At 36.5% G+C, this 23,804-nt stretch overlaps 1 protein-coding gene across 3 annotated transcripts in view; it reads left to right on the plus strand.

The window, feature by feature from the left end:
* Window positions 1–23,804, plus strand: part of LOC150080831 (DNA (cytosine-5)-methyltransferase 3A-like) — a 945,959-nt gene that overhangs the window by 177,815 nt on the left and 744,340 nt on the right. For all 3 annotated transcript variants that reach the window (XM_090382019.1, XM_090382022.1, XM_090382023.1), the window contains one exon: window positions 5,588–5,691. In XM_090382019.1, coding sequence (XP_090238145.1) covers window positions 5,588–5,691 — 104 coding nt within the window. The remainder of the gene's footprint in view (window positions 1–5,587; window positions 5,692–23,804) is intronic.

The following is a 23,804-nucleotide window of genomic DNA, read 5'->3' on the forward strand; positions in this document are numbered from 1 at the left end:
TGGGCAGGGGTTACTAAGTATTAGAATCAGTTGTCAAATGTGGTGGAGGCAGTGAATCTGAATGAATTAAAAGCAGAATTGGATGGTTTCCTTGTTGGAATATGTTATTCCTTGTTGGAATATGTTAAACGAATATTATGAATATTTTATTATCATTTGATTTATTTATTATTTTTGTTATGTATTTTTTTTGGCTTATGCAGAAAAATTTTACTTCCTTGCATCATTTGCCCTTAATAATATTAATAAGATGATGACAAAATTATCCAGTTCATTTGTGATAACCTCATAGTAGCTAATTAAAAGTCAGACACGAACTTCATTTAACAAATCTACACTGTAATTTCCTTGTAATTCTGTTTCTGGGTAGATAATTCTGTATTGCATCCTTAACTAAGGACTCTTTCCTGCACAGAAGTCAGACTTACTGATATATATAGTTACTTATTTTGCCCTTTGAGTTGTCTTTAGCATTAGCATTAATAGAGGCATATGATGTAAGAAAGCAAGCTTATACAGCATCAGTCAAAAAAAAAAAAAAAAAAAAACCCTTCCCATTTCACCGATCCCTTCGTTCCAAATGTTTGTCTAGTTCTGCATTGAATTTATTTAAGCTATCAACTTCCACAACAAAAGATCGAAGTTTGTTCCGACAATCAACTATCTGCTGGCTAAAAGCAAATTTTTGTACATATATTCTATAACTGTCTTTCCTCAGTTTGAATCTATGCCCTCTCAGGTTTGTAATCTAAGCAAAAGGAAGCATCTCATCAGCATTGAGCCTGCTCAATCCATTCAAGGCCTTATACACCTTATTCAGATATCCTCGTAGGTGCCTAGTCTCAAGACACTGCAATTTGCAGAACTTAAGCCTTTCTTTGTAAGAGTACCCTTTTGTTCCCCTCACCAGTCTTGTTTCCCTTCTCTGTACTTGTTCTAGCAGCTCTACATCCTTCCTAAAATTAGGCTTCCAGACCTGTATGCAGTACTCAAGGTGTGGCCTTACCATTGCCTTATACAAGGGATTAATCACCTCCTTATCCCTGCTTGCAAAATTCCTGTATATCATTGACAAGACCCCTTGACCTACTCTGGCCCCTGTCTGCACTGCTCAGAAAACTTCATATCTGACTGCAAAATTACCCCCCAAGTCTCTTTCATTCTCTACTACCCTGAGCGTAACACTACTCAGTTGGTACATTTCTCTGGAGCTACTGCTACTCATATGCAGTACTTCGCATTTGTCAATGTTAAACTTCAGTTGCCATTTCTCAACCCATCTGCCAAACTTTTCTAGATCCTGTTGCAGCAGCATACTGTTATTACTGTTATTAACAATCCTGCCAACCTTTGTATCATCTGTAAAATTTGTCATTAAGCTTGATATACCTTCATCAATATCATTGATAAATATACAAAACAACAATGGACCCAACACTGAAACCATGAGGGACATCACTAATAACATTAGCCCACGAAGAGTAATATCCATTGATTACCACTCTCTGTCTTCTTCCACTCAACCATCCTTTTATTCATTGTAGCAACTTGTCCTTAATGCCACACTGCTCCAATTTATATAGTAGTGTTCCACGTGCAACATTATCAAAAGCTTTCCTGAAATCCAAGTATATGATATCAAAATTATTTTTTGCATCTAGTTCTTTTGTGACTATGTCATAGTACCCAATCAATTCGGTCAGACAAGACTTCCCATTAACAAACCCATGCTGTGTCTGAATTATTACTGCTGTCTTGTCTAGATGATCCTGCAATGCTTCTTTAACCAGCAACTTCATTATTTTCCCTGGTAGAGAAGTCCAACTAACAGGTCTGTAATTACTCATGTCACCCTTTGATCCCCCTTTGTGAATCAGATATACATTTGCACATCTCCAGCCCGTGGGCACTTCCCCATGAGTCCAAGAATGCTCTCATAATTATGGCTAAGGGTTTGCTTACTTCCTTTGCCACCTCCTTTAATGTAACTGGATAGATCCTATCCACCTCTGGTGCCTTCCTTATGTTTAACTTCAACAATTTCTCCTCCACTTTGCTCCCAGTTATTACAAAATCATTTAACTCCCTGTTAGAGTTTTATAAACATCTGGCCCTCTCCTCCTTGAATAACTCTTCATGTGTGAATGTAGATGCAAAATACTCATTAGTTTGGCAACTATCTGATAATGATCATCTACAGCCAAACCATTGATATCAAGTGCACCAATCTGATTCATCCTGTTCCTTTTAGAGTTTATATAAGTAAAAATGTCTTTGCATCCTTTGCCAAAGATTTCTCATAATCTGCCTTTGCTTGCCTAACCTCCTTTGTGACTTGATTACAGACTAGCTTATATCTACACTAAGCTTCTGTGTCATTCTGATAATTTGATATGCATCCCATGCATTTTTCTTCTCTGCCACGAGTCTCATTGATTCATCTGACTTCCATTTGGGCTTAAACCTAGAACAGTATTTCTTAGTTGGAACAAAAAGCATAGTAGCTTCTAAGATTACTTCCTTGAATGCTTCCCATTTAGAATTTTCTTTTGGTAACACATCAGTTGGTCCCACTGTATAGAATTTAAAAAATCTCTGAGACCACTGTAGTCACCTTGACGAAAGCAAAAGCCCTTCCCTTCACTCCTGATGGTAATTATATCTTTAAGTAAATCCCACATCAGTACACTGTGACCACTACCACCTAGTGGTTCCTTTATCTGTAAATTCTTAATGTAAGACTACTGATAATCACTGCTAATAATCAGATCAAGAGTGTTACTCCCCCTTGTTGCTTCTCTAACTTGCTACTGTAGAAAACAATCATCCAATAAATCCACAAAAGCCTTGCTAGTGTGCTAGTGACCAATCCACAAGTTCCAGTGTATATCTAGGAAGTTAAAATCCCAGTGTATATCTGGGAAGTTAAAATCCCCCATTATAAGACACTGATTTACTGGCCCACTCTATTTCTCTGTATAATTGTTCATTGTGCTCATCAGAGTCATTAGGCCTATAACAAACTCCTACCCTCATTTTTGCTTTCCCAGTGCATTTGTCACACCAAACTGACTTAACATTGCACTGTCCACCCATGTCAACTGGATGTGCTGCCTGAGATTTTGTGTTTCTTAACTAACACCATAACCCCTCCTCCCTTCCTATCATTTCTGTACACATTGTACTCCCCAAATTCCAATTTTGCATTCCTTATATCTGTGTGACACTACATCTCTGATATCTCTATAATATCCGCTTTCGATGTCTTGACTAGCACTTCAAATTCATCAAATTTATTTACCATACTCTTAGCATTGGTGTACATACAAGTACCTGTTTTTACTCTTAGTTACTCTAACATAGCCCATCTATTTACTTGTTTTATGACTCCCAGCAGTACCTGAAATCCCCAGGAACTTGCTTTCCAGGCCGCTGCTCATTCCAATAGAAGCAGTGCAAGAATCATTTCCTCCTTTGCCTGCGGCTATTGTTAATCTATTAGTCTGTGAATCCCCCAAGTAAGGCACCTCTGTAGCCAGGTGGGCAGGAGCAGCAGTGCATATCACACGCTTCTTGTTTAGACTGGGGTTTGAGCCCATGACCACTAAATACAGAGGATGCGGAAAGGTTAGGGAATGACCACTGCATATCCCCGGAGCAATACGGCCTTAGTTGTTAATGCTCCTAAAAACCAAATAACAACATTCCCCAAGTAAATAGCAGAGGTATTCATAGAGTTTTTGGTTATTATGCTGAATATACAAACGATCCTGTACAGTAGTGTAGCTACCCTTTTTTGGGCCGGAGGCAAAGAACATGTTCGGGGCCCCTACTTAATCAATGAAAATTGCAAAAACAGGAGACAGCCAAAGACGTCGGGCCCCTAAAGTGCCCGGGCTCGGAGGCAATTGCCTTGCCTGCCTACATGGTAGCTATGCCACTGAACCAGTATAATAACTAATGGTTTGATGGCCTCTTTTGCTGCTTTTATCAGTGAATTCATTGAAAGAATCTATCCATTGTTTCTATCAGTGGTTAGATTGTGCTAACTTTTGGTACCTTGTTCACTTTTAATTGTAATAAGTTCACTTCTAGTCCCTTATACGTTATAAAATCAACAACTCCAAATTAATATTAGTTAGACCACTGGTATCCTGAAGTTTAAAAACATATTCATATACGAATATAAGTGCAAAATATTTGTTAGCTTATCAGAAATCAGTTTAGGATCATTGAGTCTGTTACCAGAGATACAAAGTCAGCCAGAATGGTTGATTCCTTTCGTTTTTCAGTCCGCTATTGCCTTTTGGTATATGCTTTCTATATGATTGTTTTCTACAGAATTGCCTTGGGGGAAATAAATATTCTTGATCTGGTCATCCAGTAAAAGTTCACCAGATATTAAGAATCTTCAAATAAACGGACCACTGGCAAACAGCGATTGCAGGCTATGTGCTTTGGCAGTATTTTTCTTATTTGAAGCTTCTTAATATCTGTTAAATTGTGACTTAAAGGTAGACTGAGAATATTTATTTTTCCTGTGATCATGATTATTGTGAATGATACAATGTGCACTTCTATGCTGATATTCAGTTTATTAGCTGTTTAATGTGCAGAGGTTTTTTGATATTTCAAAATAGTCCTTTACTCTGGCAGTTTTGGAATTTATAATGGTGATCTATCAACACACTTAAGTTTTATACTTATTCAACCACTTAAACATTTGTGCCCTTTTGTAAACTTTTAAGGCTCTACTCCTTTAGCATTTTAAAAAATGAATTACTGAGTGCTGCTTAACCTTGGTGCAGTCTTGTAAGGGAGAAATCTTTTTATATAACTGCTCATTCTGCATGTGGGAAATTTTAAATTTGACTACAAAAACAGATTTATTAGCTACTGAAATGAAATAAACTAAATGTTTTTAATGACTGTAAGTTTTAAATATTAAATAAACTAGCATTACTTTTTGAATCACATTTGTAATATAGATAAGTTAGGTAAGCATTCCCTATCCAAATGCATGTCAGTAATCTTTAATATAGTAGTGATAAACAATTTTGTTTATATAAACTAAGTTGCAGCTATGATATCATTACAATTTTAAATTTGGTGATGGAGCTGTGCATGCTTGTAGTTTTTTTATTGTTATTATCATTATTATTATTTTATTCTACTGTGGGTTGCTCCATTGGTGGCAGAATTATGAAAAATCATTAAAATATCTTTAGGTAGTTAACTTCCTTAATTATGCTAATTTTATGCATGAGCAGCAGAGAAAATTTTGGTCTAAATGCATGATGTTAAATTAAAGTTTATGCTTTTCCTTTGCTGCAGCTAGTAATAACAGTTAGAAATATAACAATGCATGTAGTAAATTAGTTTATAACAGCAGCTTCTAGATTGGAGAGGCATGGCCATATTTTTTGTTGCATCATTATGTGTTTTGCAGATGCTCTGCCAAACCCTCTACCTTCCACGAACCTTTTCCCTCCTAACCCTTGCTTCTTGCTGCCCAAGTATATTGTTGAAGATGTGTGGGAGGAAGAACCTTCTACCTTTAGTGATGATGAGAAATGTAACTTCTTAGGGTTTCGCTTCACACCTGGTACCAATGGAGTATGTTGTTCTGATGGAGAAGAACTCCTTCTTTTGCCAGATTTGTATGATGAAGATCAGGAAGATGTACCTTTGGTGAGTTTAAAGTTAAGTATTTATATCTATAATATCAAAATTATATATATACCTTATGAAATTTTATTATAATATACTCTTCAAAGAATTACTCTGTCATACCATTAATCAGATTTCAGAATCCTTAGATTAGTACCGGATTATAATAAATATTGGCATAAGGTATATCATATTGGACTTAACATAAATGTCCACCGTACCATGTGGAACATGGTATACTGCAGCTGATTTTTCCCTTAATTTTTGCTTGTCTTGATGTATTGTATCCAGAGAAGAAGGTTATACATTCTTCAAAATGCACTTATATTAGTATAAAATATATGTGGGAGATCCCCCTTAATATATTAAATGTGTTACTGGAAAACACAAATTAACCAAATCAATATTAAGTGAAATGGATTTTGGCATAGTTGTAACATTATGAGTTGTGGAGAATTGTATTTTAAGTGTTCTCTGTACGTTTTCTGTGACAGTATAATGGATTTTCCATAGTGGCATAGTGTTTGGGTTGGGGCACCACTGATGGGTTCCCACAACTGCACCTTTATTTCTCTGTGCGATGAAACAGAACTCTGTAAACGCCAGAAGTGCGAGTTTTGTGAAAGTACACCAAATGGACAAAAAAAATCATGGGATACCTACCTATTAACAGGTAGGCCCACATTTCGCCTGGATAAGGGTAGTCACTTGGCGAGGCATTGAGTCCACCAGTTCACAAAAGTGTTCCACAGGTATTTCCATCCATGCTTGCTGCACTGCTGTCCATAATTCTGTCGCATTCTTGGGTGGAGGCTCCAAAACTCAAACGGACCTTTCCACGGCATCCCAAAGACTCTCCACAGGAAGGCCATTCCATGGTGGTAAAATCTGCAGAATGCTCTTTGAACCATGTTCTAGTCACCACGGCTCTGTGGGGAAGCGAATTGTCCTGCTGGAAGAGTCCATTGCCTTTCCTGGATTCAGTCTATCTTATTTACCAAGCCTGCTGTAGGAAGGTGAGCAGTCATTTCTTTTCCACAGTGTAGTTGTTGAGAGGGCCAGGGGTAAATCCCATGCAGGTGGTAGGGTTTCCTTTTCTCAGGTGGAAGAGCATACCACAGCCATGACTTCCAGGTCCAGGGTTAGGATGCTCACCAGCAGTTGTAGGGCATGTGTGCTGACAGTGTAGCAGGCTCAGGTAATGGTAAGCAAGATAGATCATTGGATAGTTCCCAGCTTCTTTTGTTTTGGCAGTTATAGCAGCTCTGTTAACCCATATGCCAGAAGCATAGGTAATGGCGGGGATGAATGTAGAATAGTGAGAGGGTTCTTTTCTTCAAGCCTCAGTCCTAACATGTCACTCTGGTCACCAGGGCTGAATAATTCTGTATTTTTTTTGGATGTGAGTAAGATGAGAAAGGAAGCTGATGTTTTGTCTAGGGGGACACCGAGATATTTCATCTGGTCCTTTAGTTTAATTGTAGTGCCCTGAATTTTGATTTGTGGAGGTCTTGTTGGAGCAAGTGTTCCTCTCAGTAGAATGGAACAAGTCTTCGTTGGCAAAATGGAGAAATGATTGTGGTTGGCCCAGTCCTGCAGGGTGGTCAAAGCCCAGTTGGCAGAAGCCTCCAGCTGAGCCATTGTGTCAGCGGCCAGCATCAGGACTAAGTCATCGGAGTATGCCTGGGTGCAAACATTGCCTAGATCTTTGAATTCATCAAGGGCTACGTTCGTAATGTGGGAACAAGAACTGAGCCCTGTGGGCAGCTATGGAAGACTTGGTGAGTCACCTGGCAGAAGTGGACTCGAAGTAAAATGATGCTTTGTGTGAGATAGCTTTGGAGGCATTTATATAGATTTCCCGGGAGGCTGGCTTCTCTCAGCCAGCTGAGATGCTTGGCCACCAAAATGCGTCAAAACTCCCCAGCAAACTCGACTGAGATAACTAAGAAATACTTGTGATCACAGTTGTTGGCAGCAGTGACAATACTTTGTAGTGCATTAACAATGGAACGATTCCTCCTAAAGCTATATTGGTTTTGGGAAGGAAGTCCGGCTGCCTTGTAATTCTTCTCCAGTCTTTGTAGGATCAGGTACTCAAAAACTTTTCTCATGACTGACAGAAGAGCTATCGGTCAGTAGGATTCCAGAAGATTTTGTGGTTTAGTTGGGTTTTTCAGGATCAGTTTGATATCAGCAGTTTTCCAGTCAGTTGGGAAGTGGTTGAACAGGTTAAGGATCAGATCTGGGATGTATTCTATTGTCTTTTTTATAATCTCCAGTTGAAGGAGATCAATGCTCAGTGATTTCTTGTTCTTCAGTTTGTGTACTGTGGTTGTTAACTCACGGTGACTAAAAGGTTCTTCTATTGAGGTGGGATTGTAGCCGAGTTCTCTAGGCAGAGCTGGGTTTGTTGTGGAATATTGAAAGTTGCCAGTGGCTTAAAAATCACATCAAGAAAATTATTGATGGAGTCTTACCAGGTTTCCGGCCTCCGTAGCCGAGTGGGCAGGAGCGGGAGTGCAGTAGCACTCAAGTAGACCGGGGTTCAAGCCCCTGACTGCTGAATACGGTCGATCTGCCAACCCGCACTGGACCAGCGTGGCAGATTATGGTCCATTTCCCTCAGCATGAATTGTTGAGGAGGCTTCCATCCTGCAGTGGGTTGATAATGGCTGCACTTTACTTTTTTTTTTACCAGGTTTTGGTCATCTGTCCTTGCAGTGTCTTGGTGGAGGGTATAACTTTGCCTCAGGAATTTATTAGTCATAATTCTGTAAACTACCACCCAAGGTCAGTGTTGCCAATCATTGAAACCATATGTTCCCAGAAGAGCTTTTTTAGCTGCCTGATCATTGCCATGCATGCGTTCCTCTCCTGATATTGTTGCCAAAGGTAGTCAACCTCTGCTTGTGGCCAGGATCTATGTGCTCTTTGGAATGAGTGCCGTTTGTGGTTCACTTCACACCTCAGGGTTTGGAGTTTCTGTGACCACCAGGGGTCCGCACCTGGCCTGGGGTTTTTGCATTTGGTGAAACCATTGCAAGCTTGAATGATGGCGTGAATAATGGTACGCTGATGGTGATCTGGTTCTTTGACTTTTGGGTTTTCAGTGTGAAGTTGATGATATTTTTTTTGTACATGCCCCAATTTGCTTTATCAGCCATATACAGGCATACCTCGGTTAACGTTACCTCTGATAACGAAGCCTCGATATAACGAAGTCGGCAATTTCAAGCCCCATTTAACATAAAAAAATATTCCAATTTAAGACCAACGCCCGACAATCATTCGATTGGTGACTGACGGCGACTCGTTACGTATTCCCGAGCTGCGGGCGTGTCTATTATAACAGTTTTGCGCGTCAATCGCATAATTTAGTTGTTGCTTACATGATTTGACGTTGTTTCAGTGTGGCGCATTGCAATAATCGACGTAGGTTCTTTGTAGCATTACATAACCTAGATTTTGTAAATTTTAATAGAAATATTTTTGTTTTAGTTAATTAAAATGTCAGAATCAAAGAAAAGAAAAGCAATTTCTTTGGAAACTAAACTAAATATCGTACGACGTGTTGAAAGCGGCGAAAGAAAATCCGATGTGGCACATTCTTTAGGATTAGCGCAATCAACTTTAACAACCATACTAAGTCAATCAGAAAAAATAAAACAGTCTGCTCAGAATTGTACAGATGTTACAGCGGCAAAATTAACTCGCTTAAGGAATCCAATTTTAGAAAAAATGGAGAAAATGTTAAGTTTGTGGATAGATGATATGTCACAATGTCATATGCCTTTAAGTCAAATGGTGATTCAAGAAAAAGCATTATTTTTGTTTAATCACCCGAAATCTAAACAAACTGAAGAAATTACGGAAACCTTTAGGGCTTCTCGTGGTTGGTTCGAGAAATTTAAAAAAACGGGCCAGGATTCATAGTGTAAAATTAACAGGAGAAGCTGCAAATAAGTTTCCAGAAAAACTAAAGGAAATAATTGAACGTGAAAATTTTCCACCAAATTTGGTGTTCAATGTTGACGAAAGCCGTTTGTTCTGGAAACGGCTACCAACAAAAAGCTTCATTTCTATTGAAGAAAAATCAGCTGCTGGGTTCAAAGCAGCCAAAGACCGTTTAACGTTACCCTTTGGATCAAATGCCTCTGGCGATTATAAATTAAAATTGTTATTAGTTTACCATTCAGAAAATCCGAGGGCGTTAAAAGGTAACATAAAAATGAATTTACCTGTAATATGGAAAGCAAATAGAAAAGCGTGGGTTACCAAGGAGTTATTTACTGATTGGTTTGTTAACCACTTTTGTCCTGGAGTAAAACGGTATTGTCAAAAAAAAAAACAACTTTGAAGAAAAAGCTCTTTTGTTGTTAGACAATGCTCCGGGACATCCTACTGATCTTAACACGTTGGACACATGCATTCCTGTCAAAGTTGTGTTTCTTCCAGCAAACACAACTTTCCTGATTCAACCATTGGATCAGGGAGTAATAGCATCATTTAAAGCTTATTATCTGCGTCGAATTTTAAGCAATTTACCTGAACTAGAGGATAAAGAGGAAATGACAGTTAAAACTTTTTGGAAAAACTACACCATTAAAAACGCAATTGAAACCATTGATAGTTCTTGGAAAGAAGTCACTAAGAAATGTTTAAATGGAGTTTGGCGCAAAATATGGCCAGAAGTTGTACTAGAAGAAGAAAATAACATCCAAGAAATTAGAAATGAAGTTATCCAGATGGCTCAATCAATAGGTTTCGAAAATGTCGATGAAGAGGATGTTAGAAATTTATTGAATGCAGAAGATGATGGTTTTTCAGTGGAAGATTTAGAAAACCCTGTTAGCAACGAAGACAAAGATAATGAAGGCGAAGTTAAAGAAGTTCCTGCCGAAAAAGTGTTAACAACCAAAGATTTAAAAAGGTGCTTAAATGACATTGAAAACGTTTTAAATTTTTTTAGTGAAAATGATCCTGATTTAGGAAGAAGTGTTATAGTTAAGCGATCAGTGTTAAATGCAATAACTCCGTATAGGCAATTGTTAAATGAAAGAGAAAAAAAGCATAAACAATCAACTTTAACCTCATATTTTAAAATGTGATTTCACTTTGTATGTAAGTTGACTGTTTATTTAATAAAACTTTTCTTTGTTCGAAAAAAAGCTTTTCATTTTCTTTAAGTAGGAACGTATCCCTATTCTGGCCATAGTATTTTTACCTCTGAAAACGAAGTTTCGCTTAACGAAGTAATTTCGTGGAACGCATCCTATTCGTTAATCGAGGTATGCCTGTACTGGTGTATCAGCAGTCCGGAACCAGGAGTCTGAGTGACAGATCTAAAGAGTTTTTGCCCAGTGATCAGAAGTAGTTCAGCCCTCACAGACTGTCCAATAAGAAAAGTATCCGATGAAGGATCTTGTAGGGATGGTGGACTCCCAGAGGGAACTTTCAAACGTTGGAAGGTTGTTAGGCTGGTTAAGGATGGTGTAACTGCTATTGGTTCTTGAGCGATGGCATACTGGGGTAGTGCTCAGATAAGTTTATAGATATTCCATTTAATAAAAATAATAAATTCAATAGTTGTAGATTTCTTAAAATACCATTTATAATTGACTTAATATTAGATAGCATAGCTTAATTTATTATGGTACTCACCTTTTTTTTTATATAATCTGCAATTGATGTTTGAATAGGGTGGATAATTTTAATTTAAATTGGAAGCAAGTTTGCTTTTAAAACAGAAGTTAAAATATGCACAAGGAAGTAGAGATGCACGTCTTTGTCCTTGGTGGTCAATATTAAAGTTGAAAATAAATGGTTAACACTGGAGGCCAATAGCCATAACAAGTGGCTTTTGTTATCCATGTCTTCAGTTGGCAATGATGGGTTGAGAGTAAACACGTGTATTTAAGAAAACTAAGTTCCCGTGATGCTCCTGGTTACATGTGGAAATCTCAGGTGCATGAGATTCCAAGCCGGTGCGATATTGTAAGGTAGTTTGGTATTTAATACTTGGAGATTGGAATGGCGGCGGAACCATTCTATAACTAGGGCTTCATATTGGAAATTTTTAAACTGGATTTTAATTTGATAATGGGAATGGCTGAGTCTACTAAGGGGGTGTGATTGTGAGATTGAACATGTGATGCTAGTTCTGTGTTGGTTTGACCTGTCCTAAAGCTGTTGTAGTGGTAGTATGTGCGTGTGTTTGATGTTTTAATAGAACCATATTTTGAAGTTGTGCTACCAATGTAACATGCATTGCAGTTAGGTTGACATTTTATTAGGTAAATAATATTGTTCATATTGCTGATGTGATATTTTTGTGTGCCTTTGTATGAATTAAATAATGAGCCAAGTTTATTATAAATTGAGGGTGACATCAGTACCTTTGAATATGCGGCGAAACTGATTGCAAAAATTACTATGGTAAGGTAGGATAATACGTAAATTATTATTAGAGGTGTGTTTGGGTGGATTGTTAATATTATTTTGGACGGTGAAAATGGTTTGTTGAATTAATTGAGTGGGATACCTTCTAGATATTAATTTTGTTGTAAGATATTGAAGTTCATAGTTAAGATTATTTTGTGTAGAACTGTATTTTATAGCATTGTAAATCTGATTATAAAGAATGGCTTTTTTTATGCGAATCAAAATGTAGGTACTTTCCAGTATGGGTATTTTTTCTAAAAATTCTTGTTCCTAATTTGGTGTCGTTTCAGAAAATTAATTTGTATTGTCTAGTTTATATGTTTCTGAGTTGGAGAGTATCAATTCCATTTTTTCTATGTATTTATTTTTATTAATTATTACTATGGTGTCGCCTTTGTTGACTTTTTGAACTATAATATTTGGATTGTTAACGTATTTTTTGTAGGTTACTTAACTGTTGTTTATTTATATTGGGTTGAAATTTAAGTCTAGAATTAAGAATTGAATTACTTTGGTGTATTAATCACCATTTATCCGGGTGGTTATTTAATTTAGTTTGTAGTTCTATTATACATTCTTTATATGGATATTGGTCACTTTTGATAGCAAAATTAAAACTGTAATCGAGGCCAGCGAGTTTGGTAGGGGAAAAGGGGTATGATGAAATGTTTACTGTGGAAGATTTTTGGGAGGTGTGAGGTTTAACCATAGTAAAACCATAGTTACACCACAGTAATAATTAATAAAAATAAATACATTAAAAAAATGGAATCGATACTCTCTGACTCAGAAACATATAAACTAGACAATACATATAATATTTCTAAACATAAAAATAAACTAGACATCATTCTAAGAAAATTAAGGTCATACAATGAAAACAACCTACACATCTTACAACAAATTGGCATCCGGAACAACATTTTACTGCATATGTTTGGAATTAACAAACTTCATAAACCCAACCACCCACTACGACTTATAATATCTTTCAGTAAATCAGCTTTCACTAATTTATCTTCTTTCCTAGTTAAAATCATTTCCCCCCTCACTAGATTTTCGAAATTCAAAGTAAACAACACCTCCCAAACATTTGATAAAATAAAACACATTACAATAACCAACAATGACATAATAGCATCATTCGATGTAATCTCATTGTATACTAATGTACATTTACCTTCAACATTATAAACTCTACGTAATTTCTTAACAGATGACAATACCTTATCCAATTGCACTTCCCTTTCAATTAATAGTATACTAGAACTTACAACCTTTTTATTAGATGCTAGATATTTCCAATTTCTCAATCAGATATACCAGCAAACATATGGACTACCTATAGGATTAGGGATCTCAGCCCCCCCCCCCTCTGAAATTTACCTAGCTTCAATAGAAAACTATGTACTACAATCATATCTCCCAGATATAAAATTATTTATAAGATATGCAGATGACATCCTTTTAATAGCACCAAAATCCACAATAGACAATCTTTTCATTAAATTTAACTCAGTACACAATAGATTAAAATACATCCTAGAACTTGAAGAAAACGGACAAATTAATTTTCTGAAACAACACCAAATTAGGAACAAGAATTTTTAGAAAAAATACCCATACTGGAAATTACCTACATTTTGATTCGCACCACCCCCTTAAATAAAAATAGTAATTTTTGCAATCAGTTTCGTCGCATATTCAAAGGTACTGACATCACCCTCACATTCTCAACTTATAACAAACTTGGCTCTTTATTTAATTCATACAAAGACACACAAAAATATCACATCAGCGATATGAACAATATTATTTATCTAATAAAATGTCAACCTAACTGCAATGCATGTTACATTGGTAGCACAACTTCAAAATATGGTTCTATTAAAACATCAAACACACGTACGTACTACCACTAAAACAGCTTTAGGACAGGTCAAACCAACACAGAACTAGCATCACATGTTCAATCTCACAATCACACCCCCTTAGTAGACTCAGCCATTCCCATTATCAAATTAAAATCCAGTTTTAAAATTTTCCAATATGAAGCCCTAGTTATAGAATGGTTCCGCCACCATTCCAATCTCCAAGTATTAAATACCAAACTACCTTACAACATCGCACTGGCTTGGAATCTCATGCACCTGAGATTTCCACATTGGGAAATCAAAATCGAGAGTAGGAGTGTGCTCTATAGGCCTAATAACTCTGATGAGTATAATAAGGAACTGTACAGGGAAAGTAGGCCAGTAAATCAGAGAGTCTTATAATGGAGGATTTTAATTTCCTAGATATTGACTGGAATTTGTGGGTTGATCACTCACACACTAGCAAGGCTTTTGTGGATTTATTGGATGATTGTTTTCTACATCAGCATGTTCAGGAGGCAACTACAGGGAGTAATACTCTTCATTTGATTATCAGTAGTGATTCTTCATACATTAAGAATCTGCAGATAAAGGAACCACTAAGTGGCAGTGATCAGTGTGCTGAAGTGGGATTTACACAAAGAGGTAACTACCATCAGGGGTAAAGGGAAGGGTTTTTACTTTCGTAAAGGCGACTACGATGGTCTGAGACAGTATTTAAATTCTATACAGAGGGACCAACTGATGATGTTACCAACAGCAAATTCAAAATGGCAAGCATTCAAAGAACTTATCTTGGAAGCTACTACGCTTTACATACCAACTAAGAAATTTTGTTCAATGTTCAGGCCTAAATGGATGTCAGATGAACTAATGGGACATATGGCAGAGAAGAAAATGCATGGGATACATTATAAATTAACATATGACACAGAAGCCTATGATAGATATAAGTTGATCTGTAACCAAGTTACAAAGGAGGTTAGGCAGGCGAAGGCAGATTACGAGAAATCTTTGGCAAAGGATGCAAAGAAAAACAGCAAAGAGTTCTTTACTTATGTAAACTCTAGAAGGAAGGGGATGAATCGGATTGGTCCATTTGATATCGATAGTTCGACTGTTGATGATCCTGCTCAGGTAGCTAACAAACTAAATGAATACAGTGAAACTTCTCCTAACGGACACCTCTCGTTAACGGACATCTCTCTACAACGGACATTTTCAAATTCCCCAACTCATCTCTATTGGTTTTAATGTGTTTGCAGCTTCTGTCTAGCGGACATTCTCTGTAACGGACAAGGACAGGCAATCTGCACTGTTTCGTTTAGATTAGCACTTTATTTGATCTTCCCATAATGGACAGCGGGAGAGCTCACGGCCCTTTTTCTAGGAACTTTTCTTCCACATATTGCCTCAATCTATTTTCTATTTCCGATTCTCTGAATTTTATCAAGTTTAAGTCGTGGTTCTAAACCCTTTTTCAAGAATTTTTAAGGCACGTGTAAAACTTCTGACGAATTCGGTGTTTGCAGGGGACGGGGTAAATTTGGTCGGCCTTTCGTCTTTTGAGTTTCGGTTTTCAGTTTTGTTCAGTGTCTTGTGAAGTACACAATGTCTTCTCGTAAACATTTAACTTTAAAAGATAAAGTCGAACTCATTAATGCGTATGATCGGCAAAAAATAGTGTTCGCACTCTCGCTGCAAAATTCAAAATCGGGAAGACGCAGGTAAGCGACATCCTAAAGAAAAAAAATGAACTGCTCAAACAATTTTGGCAACACGGAAATGATCAGGTTCAAAAATCATTCCCGAAAACTGTTGGACTTCAAATTGACAATGTTACGTATGAGTGGTTTTGTCGCGCACGTGCTAAAAAAATTCCCATTAATGGGCCTATTATTAGGGAAAAGGCTTTGGAGGTCGCGAAATTTATGGGAGTAAATGAGTTCAAAGCTTCTGTGGGATGGCTAGACAAGTTCAAAACTCGGCATAAAATTTCTTGGAAAACCGTAAGTGGTGAAGGTGGATCTGTTGATACTTGGGTTGTAACAGAGTGGACCGTCAAATTGGAAGATTTATGTCGTGATTTTGAAGCTAAGGATATTTACAACTGTGACGAAACAGGGTTGTTTTTTAAAGCTCTTCCTGAAGAAACAATGAGTCTAAAAAACGAAAAGTGCCAGGCGGAAAAATTTCTAAGGAACGCTTGACTGTACTATTGTGTTCAAATATGCTGGGAGACTTTGAACAACCTCTTGTTATAGGAAAACCACAATATCCTCGTTGTTTCAAGGGCATAAAGTTGAATCTTTTGAATGTTGACTGGAAGTCTAATAAAAAAGCGTGGATGACACGAGATATCATGAACGAATGGATAAGTCACTTTAACCAAAACATGATTCGTCAAAACAGAAAAATTATTCTTTTTATGGATAATGCTGCATCTCACCCGCACATTGAATTGTCCAACATTCAAATCGTTTTTCTGCCACCAAACACATCTGCAGAGTGTCAGCCCTTGGATCAAGGGATAATAAAAAATTTTAAACTTCACTACAGAAAACGTGTTTTAAGACATCTCATTGCAAACATGAACGATGTAACATGTGCGCGTGACCTTGTAAAGAAAATCAGCATCCTAGATGCGATTCAATGGATTTCCTCTTCAGTAAACGCAATTAGAAAACAAACTGTCGTGAACTGTTTTGTAAAGTCTGGCTTCTCAAACGCAAAAATTGAAGTTGTGAACAGCAATGTGGAGCACCAAGAAGAACAAAAACTTCAACATCTATTAATAATGTACGATACTTCAGCTACAAGTGACCCTGGCTACAAAGATATAGACTCGAACCTCACTACAGAAGATGGTGCTCTAGATATCAACGACATTATCATCGATATTTTTCAAGAAGTTCCTCATGAGGATGAAGAAATGGAAGGAGGTCATTCTGTCGAAGAACATATTAAAGACGAACCACCGATGAAAATAGAAGAAGCGCTCATACAAATCAATCGTTTAAAAATGTTTTTTGCCGCTGAAGAAGATACTGAAGGACTTTCGATGGTTTCTTCACTCCAAACAAATGTTTAAAACAAAATTATCAGCCGGAAGAAGGTGCAGAAGAAAATAAGTGATTACTGTATGTATTTTTCTTAAGATAAAGTCATAATATGCATAGCACAATTGTATGTATATTATTTACAAAAATATTGTTCAAAATCTGTATACATTTTAATTTAATTTTACATTAAACGTTTAGCGATTTTTCTTTCATTCTTTTTTTTTTTCTCCCTCAGACTTCTTGTTAGCGGACACTTCTCTCTAACGGACACATTTTCATTCCCCATGGCTGTCCTTTATAGGGAAGTTTCACTGTATTTTGCATCAACATTCACACATGAGGAGTTATTCAGCGAGGGAATGCCAGAGGTGTATTCAACTCTGGCAGTAAGCTAGATAATCTTGTAATAACTGAGTGTAAAGTGGAGGAGAAACTGGGGTGGATGGGATCTATCCAGTTGTATTAAAGGAGGCAGCAAAGAAAGCAAGCAAACCCCTAGCCATCATTATGAGAGATTTCTTGGACTCAGGGGAGGTACCCATAGACTGGAGATGTGCAAATGTGACCCCAATTCACAAAGAAGGATCAAAGGCTGACAAGTAATTATAGACCTGTGAGTTTAACTTCTGTTCCAGGAAAATTAATGGAGGCACTGGTTAAAGAAGCATTGCAGGATCATCTAGACAAGACTTCAGTGATAGCTTGGGTGCAGCATGGTTATGTTAAGGGAAAGTCTTGCCCGACCAATTTGATTGGATACTAAAAAAAGCTTGCCCGACGAATTTGATTGGATACTATGATGCAGTCACAAAGGAACTGGATGCAGGGAATAACTTTGATATTATATACTTGGATCTTAGAAAGGCTTTTGATACTGTTGCACACGGAAGACTGCTGCACAAATTGGAGCAGTGTGGCATTGGAGACAAATTTCTGCTATGGATAAAGGGGTGGTCGAGGGGGAGAAGACAGAATGGTAATCAATGGACACTGCTCATCATGGACTAATGTTATTAGTGGAGTCCCTCAGGGTTCAGTGTTGGGTCCATTATTGTTTTCTGTATTTATAAATAATATTGATGATGGTATATCAAGCTTAATGTCCAAGTTTGCAGACGATACAAAGGTTGGCAAGGTTGTTAAGGACACTACTGACGCTATGCTGCTGCAACAGGATCTGGAAAGGTTGAGCAGATGGGCTGAGAGGTGGTGGCAAATGAAGTTTAACATTGACAAATGTAAAAGTACTACATATGGCAAACAACAACCCCAGAGCAACGTATCAACTCTGTGGTACTACACTGACAGTGGTAGAGAGTGAAAAGGACCTGGGGGTAATTGTGCAGGCAGATATGAAGTTCTCTGAGCAGTGCAGACGGGCTGCAAGAGTAGCTCATAGTGTCTTGTCAATGATATACAGGAATTTTTCTAGCAGGGATAAGGAGGTGATTATTCCCTTGTATAAGGCAATGGTCAGGCCACATCTTGAGTACTGTATACATGTCTGGAGGCCCAAGAAGGATGTAGAGCTGCAGGAACGAGTACAGAGAAGGGCAACAAGATTAGTGAATGGAACAAAGGGTTGCTCTTACGAAGAAAGGCTTAAGTTTTGCAAATTACAGTGTCTGGAAACTAGGCACCGGCAAGGTGATCTGATAGAGGTGTATAAAGCCTTGAATGGTTTGAGCATGCTCAATGCTGATGGGATTTTGCCTCTTGCTCAGAACAATCACCTGTGAGGGCTTAAATTCAAATTGAGGAAAGAGAGATGTAGGATAGATGTGCTGAAATTTGCCTTTAGCCAGCGGGTAGTTTGTTGGTGGAAAAGACTTCCATCCCCTGTTGTGGAAGTTGATAGTCCAAATAAATTTAAGGCTCAGCTGGACAGTTATTTCGAACGAACGGAGGGGTGAAGTGGAAGTGTTTTTTTTTTTTTTTTTTTGGCTGATGCTGCATAAGCTTGCTTTCTTGCATCATATGCCTCCACTAATGCTAATGCTAACCAGGAGCATCACGGGAACTTAGTTTTCTTAAATACACGTGTTTACTCTCAACCCATCATTGCCAACTGAAGACATGGATAACGAAAGCCACTTGTTATGGCTATTGGCCTCCAGTGTTAACCATTTATTTCAACTTATCAACAACTAAGGACGAAGACGTGCACCTCTACTTCCTTGTGCATATTTTAACTTCTGTTTTAAAACCGAACTTACTTACTCCCAATTTAAATTAAATTATCATCCGCCCTATTCAAACATCAATTGCAGATTATATAAAAAAAAGGTGAGTAGTTCCATAATAAATTAAGCTATGCTATCATATTAAGTTAAAAATAATAAATTCACTGCTCATCCTAGGAATACATTACTAGAAAATATAATTCAAAACATGAATTTGTCTTTTATTTTAAATGTTTTCATCATTTAAATAACAATGAAAACATTTAAAATTATTTCGATTTATTAGAACCATCCACTTGGCCTTATGAAGAACTAACCTCACCATGGATAGCTGGTGAAAAAAAAAAAAAAAAAAAAAAAAAAACATTTAAGTGAAATTTTAAAATATGAAATTGATTTGAATGATTTTTGGGATTTTGTCGATAATAATGTAGAATAAAAAAAATGTTTCAATCCCTACAAGTATTCAAAAAGCTAAAAAGTTAGTTAGCACTATTGCAATCAGTAGTGCTGAAACTGAAAGAGGTTTCAGTTGAAAGCTGAAAGCTTGAAAGAGGTCACACAACACTCTGAACATAATTTACACAAGGGTGAGAAATAATTTAACAGTAGATCACATATTGGATTTAATGAAGATAAATTTATTGGGAAAAGAGTTAGTGGAGTGGGATGGGACTCTATTTGTCAAATCATAGTTGAATCGGAACCATAGATTGGCTATGGATATAAAAGATCTGCAAAAGTCAATGAAAACATTTTGTGAGAATCAATTGGCTACATGGAAATTACAATAAAAAAAATGAATATTTTAATATTGTTTGAAATTTTTGTATTCCAAAGTATTGTAAATCAGTAAAACTTACAAAAAAATATATACAGTGGACCCCCACTTTATGATTGGTTCACTGTACGATCAAATCACTTTACGATGAACTCTCCATAATAAAATATTGTTCACAATTTGATATGTAGTAAGTGCTGGTTCTTGTGATCATGTTTGTGAATTGAATTTTAATTCAATGAAATGGTGGTTCTAATAAGTGAAAATAGGAAAAATATTATCCACATGCTATAAAAGTAAAGATATATTAAGCATAAATTTACACTTTATTACCTTACCAATTAACAAAATTAAATGATATATGAAAATCAGAAGAATATTTTCCATGGGTTAGCAAAATAAAAATAAAGTAATATGTACATATCAACTAATTGATATTTCTGTTCTCTGACATTTTTTTTTTTTTTTTGGGTTGTAAAATTTAAAACAATAAAAAAGATAAGCAATCAATAACAAAGAACATGGCATGCACAAATTGCAACAAACACAATATGCGTGAGATATGGAGTAACAAGTTTACGAAGCTTAAAAAATAGGAATGAAGAGAGAAGACTGAAAATTTGGTTTTTATATGATTGAAGATTTCATTAAAGGAGAAACACATTTCACCATAATAATGTAAAAAACCTCAAAATTTCTGGCTATCAGTTATTCCAAATGCAATAAGATCGCATTTACTACCCGTTTATAATAGATTGCACTAACAGAAAAACCCAATAAACCGGAAAGCACAATTTGTTGTTTTTTTTATTTTATAGTAGACCTCCAGAAATGTGCTTTAGAAAAATATCACAAAGGCATTCAAAATTGATTCTTATAACCAACCATATGATAATGATGACAGTGTAGTGCATTTTAACGATTTGAATTGGTTTTTTGAAATTAAAGTGGCTGATTCCACTAACCAGTGATCACATTAACCAGCACCTACTTATTTCTCTTTATGATGGGCTTACAATTGTCTCCGACTGAACCACGTAGTCCCTCCTCTCAGCCAACAGCAGAGTTTGTAAATGTTTTTTGCAGCATGTTTTGTTTTTGCATCCTTTCGTCGAAGTGATTTTTTTGTGTTGTGCTTTAATCAATATATTGGTTTTAATCAGTATTAGGATATTCTCCCCCTGCTCGCTAACCCCAGCGCATACATTTTATATGTAAAATGTAGAGGTATGATGGAGTAAGTCAAATCTTTTCTATGTAAAAGACACGCCTGTCGAAACGCACTGATCGATATCTAATCAGGAAATGACCTATGTAATTGTGACAATAAGAAATTTTTAGAAATCTTCAAGTACTGTGTTAATAGACTAGAAAAGAATAGCGAAAGCTTAAAAAGTGGTACTCACCTTGAAATTAATCTGCAATGGTTTACTTAGGTAGCGTAGTTAATGTTTAAGTTGAATTGTTAAATTGAAAAATTAAAAGGGAGGGAAGTAGGTAAAAGTTGACCGAGTTAAATGGGCGCAAGGAAACAGAAGTGTACACATCCAATCCTTGGTTGTCATCGAAATAAAAGAAAGAAGAATAATTAAAAACTATGTAAGTGAATAGCGGTTGGCTTCACTGGATTCACTTACATAGTTTTTAATTATTCTTCTTTCTTTTATTTCGATGACAACCAAGGATTGGATGTGTACACTTCTGTTTCCTTGCGCCCATTTAACTCAGTCAACTTTTACCTACTTCCCTCCCTTTTAATTTTTCAATTTAACAATTCAACTTAAACATTAACCACGCTACCTAAGTAAACGATCGCAGATTAATTTCAAGGTGAGTACCGCTTTTTAAGCTTTCGCTATTCTTTTCTAGCCTATGTAATTGTTTACCTATGCATTTGCAGTGACGTAATTACCCTGTACACTTGTACCACTTGAACTGCATCCCTCTCCTCTCATTGGCTACCGCACCTCCAACCTTGCAGCATTCTCAAGGTGGAATAAATATCACTATGTAATTATTTACCTGCATTTACATAGGTCACTTACAAAAACACCTTTTGCTTTGGGTTCAATAATGCATGAGGAATATTGTTGCATCCGAAAGAGCAGGACTAAAATATTTACAAAATACTAAACTATTTACAAATACCCAAACTATATTGGGTCCCTTCATCAGCTGACATTACAATGGAACATTGTAATGTTCCATTCATGTTAAAACCATCTGGAGATTATGAAAGTAACAGCAATTAAGTTTTATAAGAAACACTAGAGATATTTGCGAATTGCAGTTGTTATAAAAACCCATTAAGCTTGGTGGATTGGGGGAAACTGTAAAAGCAGTCGAAACTGTATTGGTAAAACCAAAACATCACAGAGGACAAAATTTAACTGCTAAGAAAGCCAACACATCATGTTGGCTTTCTTAGCAGTTAAATTTTGGCTGAAACTGCAGATATAAGCGAACACCTGCTGACCCCACATATAACGTGATTTTCTTGTACATACATATGTATAATAAAGTTTGATTGATAAATTAAACACACAGTAAGACATTATCAACATTAAATACGGTAATAATAAAGTACAGCAGCCTCTTGATTTACCAGGATTGGATTAACCGGGACACTTCAAGGCTCCAAATTAAAAAAAAAAAAAAAAATCATAAAATTCAAGTAATAACTAGAAGAGGTAGGTATAAACATATTTTGCAAGTTGTAAATAAGCGACAAGAACCGGCTTTATAAGTTGTCACTGGGAGATTAGTGTACCTATTATCTTGCAACGCCTGCTGTCTTCACACCTACTGCTCAAAATAAAAAAAAAAGAGAGACCAAATGTTTAGTTTGATTTAGTGTGTCATGTCGATTGTTGTGTTCTGTTGCACCGCAAAAGGACAAATTTTGTTTTGTTATTTATGTCAGGAATGTTGGAATTTTTTTTTTTATAGTAACTTTTTTTTTTGTTTAGAAATCACGAAAATGATGGACAAACACGAGTTCTTTCAATTAAACAAAAACTTGAAATTATTCAAAAGTTTGAAAACGGTGCATCCATTAAATCTCTAAAGAACCTTTATAATGTTGGTGACTAGACCATACGCGACATTGTAAAAAAATAAAGGGAAGTTTATCAGTATATCATTCTCGACTTCGGCTCCAGATAACACCTACCCTCTGTTTACCAAGCGAGCAGCGCTAGAGTATGGTATTGGGAAAGTAATTTTCCGGATAAGTTAGCCGACATTTCCAGTGGTTCTCGTGTTGGCTTTCTTTGCCTTCGCCAATAAATTTGAAGTACTGATAAAATCATCAAATTCAGACATAGTGGAATATCAAAGACATGTCATTCAGACATAAGGGATGCAGAATTTGAATGTGGTTGAGTACAATATATACAGAAAGGACATGGAGGGATAATGATTTTATTTAAGAAGCTTATTAAATCTAAGGTAGTGCATCCAGTTGACATGGGTTGCTGTTGTGATGTTGAGTCAGTTTGGTGTGACATAAGCACTGGGAAAACAAAAATGAGAGTGGGAATGTGTTATAGGCCTAATGACACTGATGAGTATAACGAATAACTATACAAAGAAATAGAGTGAGCCAGTGCATCAGAATGTCTTATAATAGGGGATTTTCACTTTCCAGATACTGACTGGAATTTGTGGGTTGGTCATTCTCAGACTAGCAAGACTTTTGTGGAATTATTGGATGACTGTTTTCTACAGCAGCATGTTAAGGAAGAGGAAACAATACTCTTGATATATTTATCAGCAGCAACTCTTCATG

This window comes from Mastigoproctus giganteus, chromosome 9 (assembly GCF_048544385.1).
Source record: "Mastigoproctus giganteus isolate SK-2022 chromosome 9, ASM4854438v1, whole genome shotgun sequence".
NCBI classification, from domain to species: domain Eukaryota; kingdom Metazoa; phylum Arthropoda; class Arachnida; order Uropygi; family Thelyphonidae; genus Mastigoproctus; species Mastigoproctus giganteus.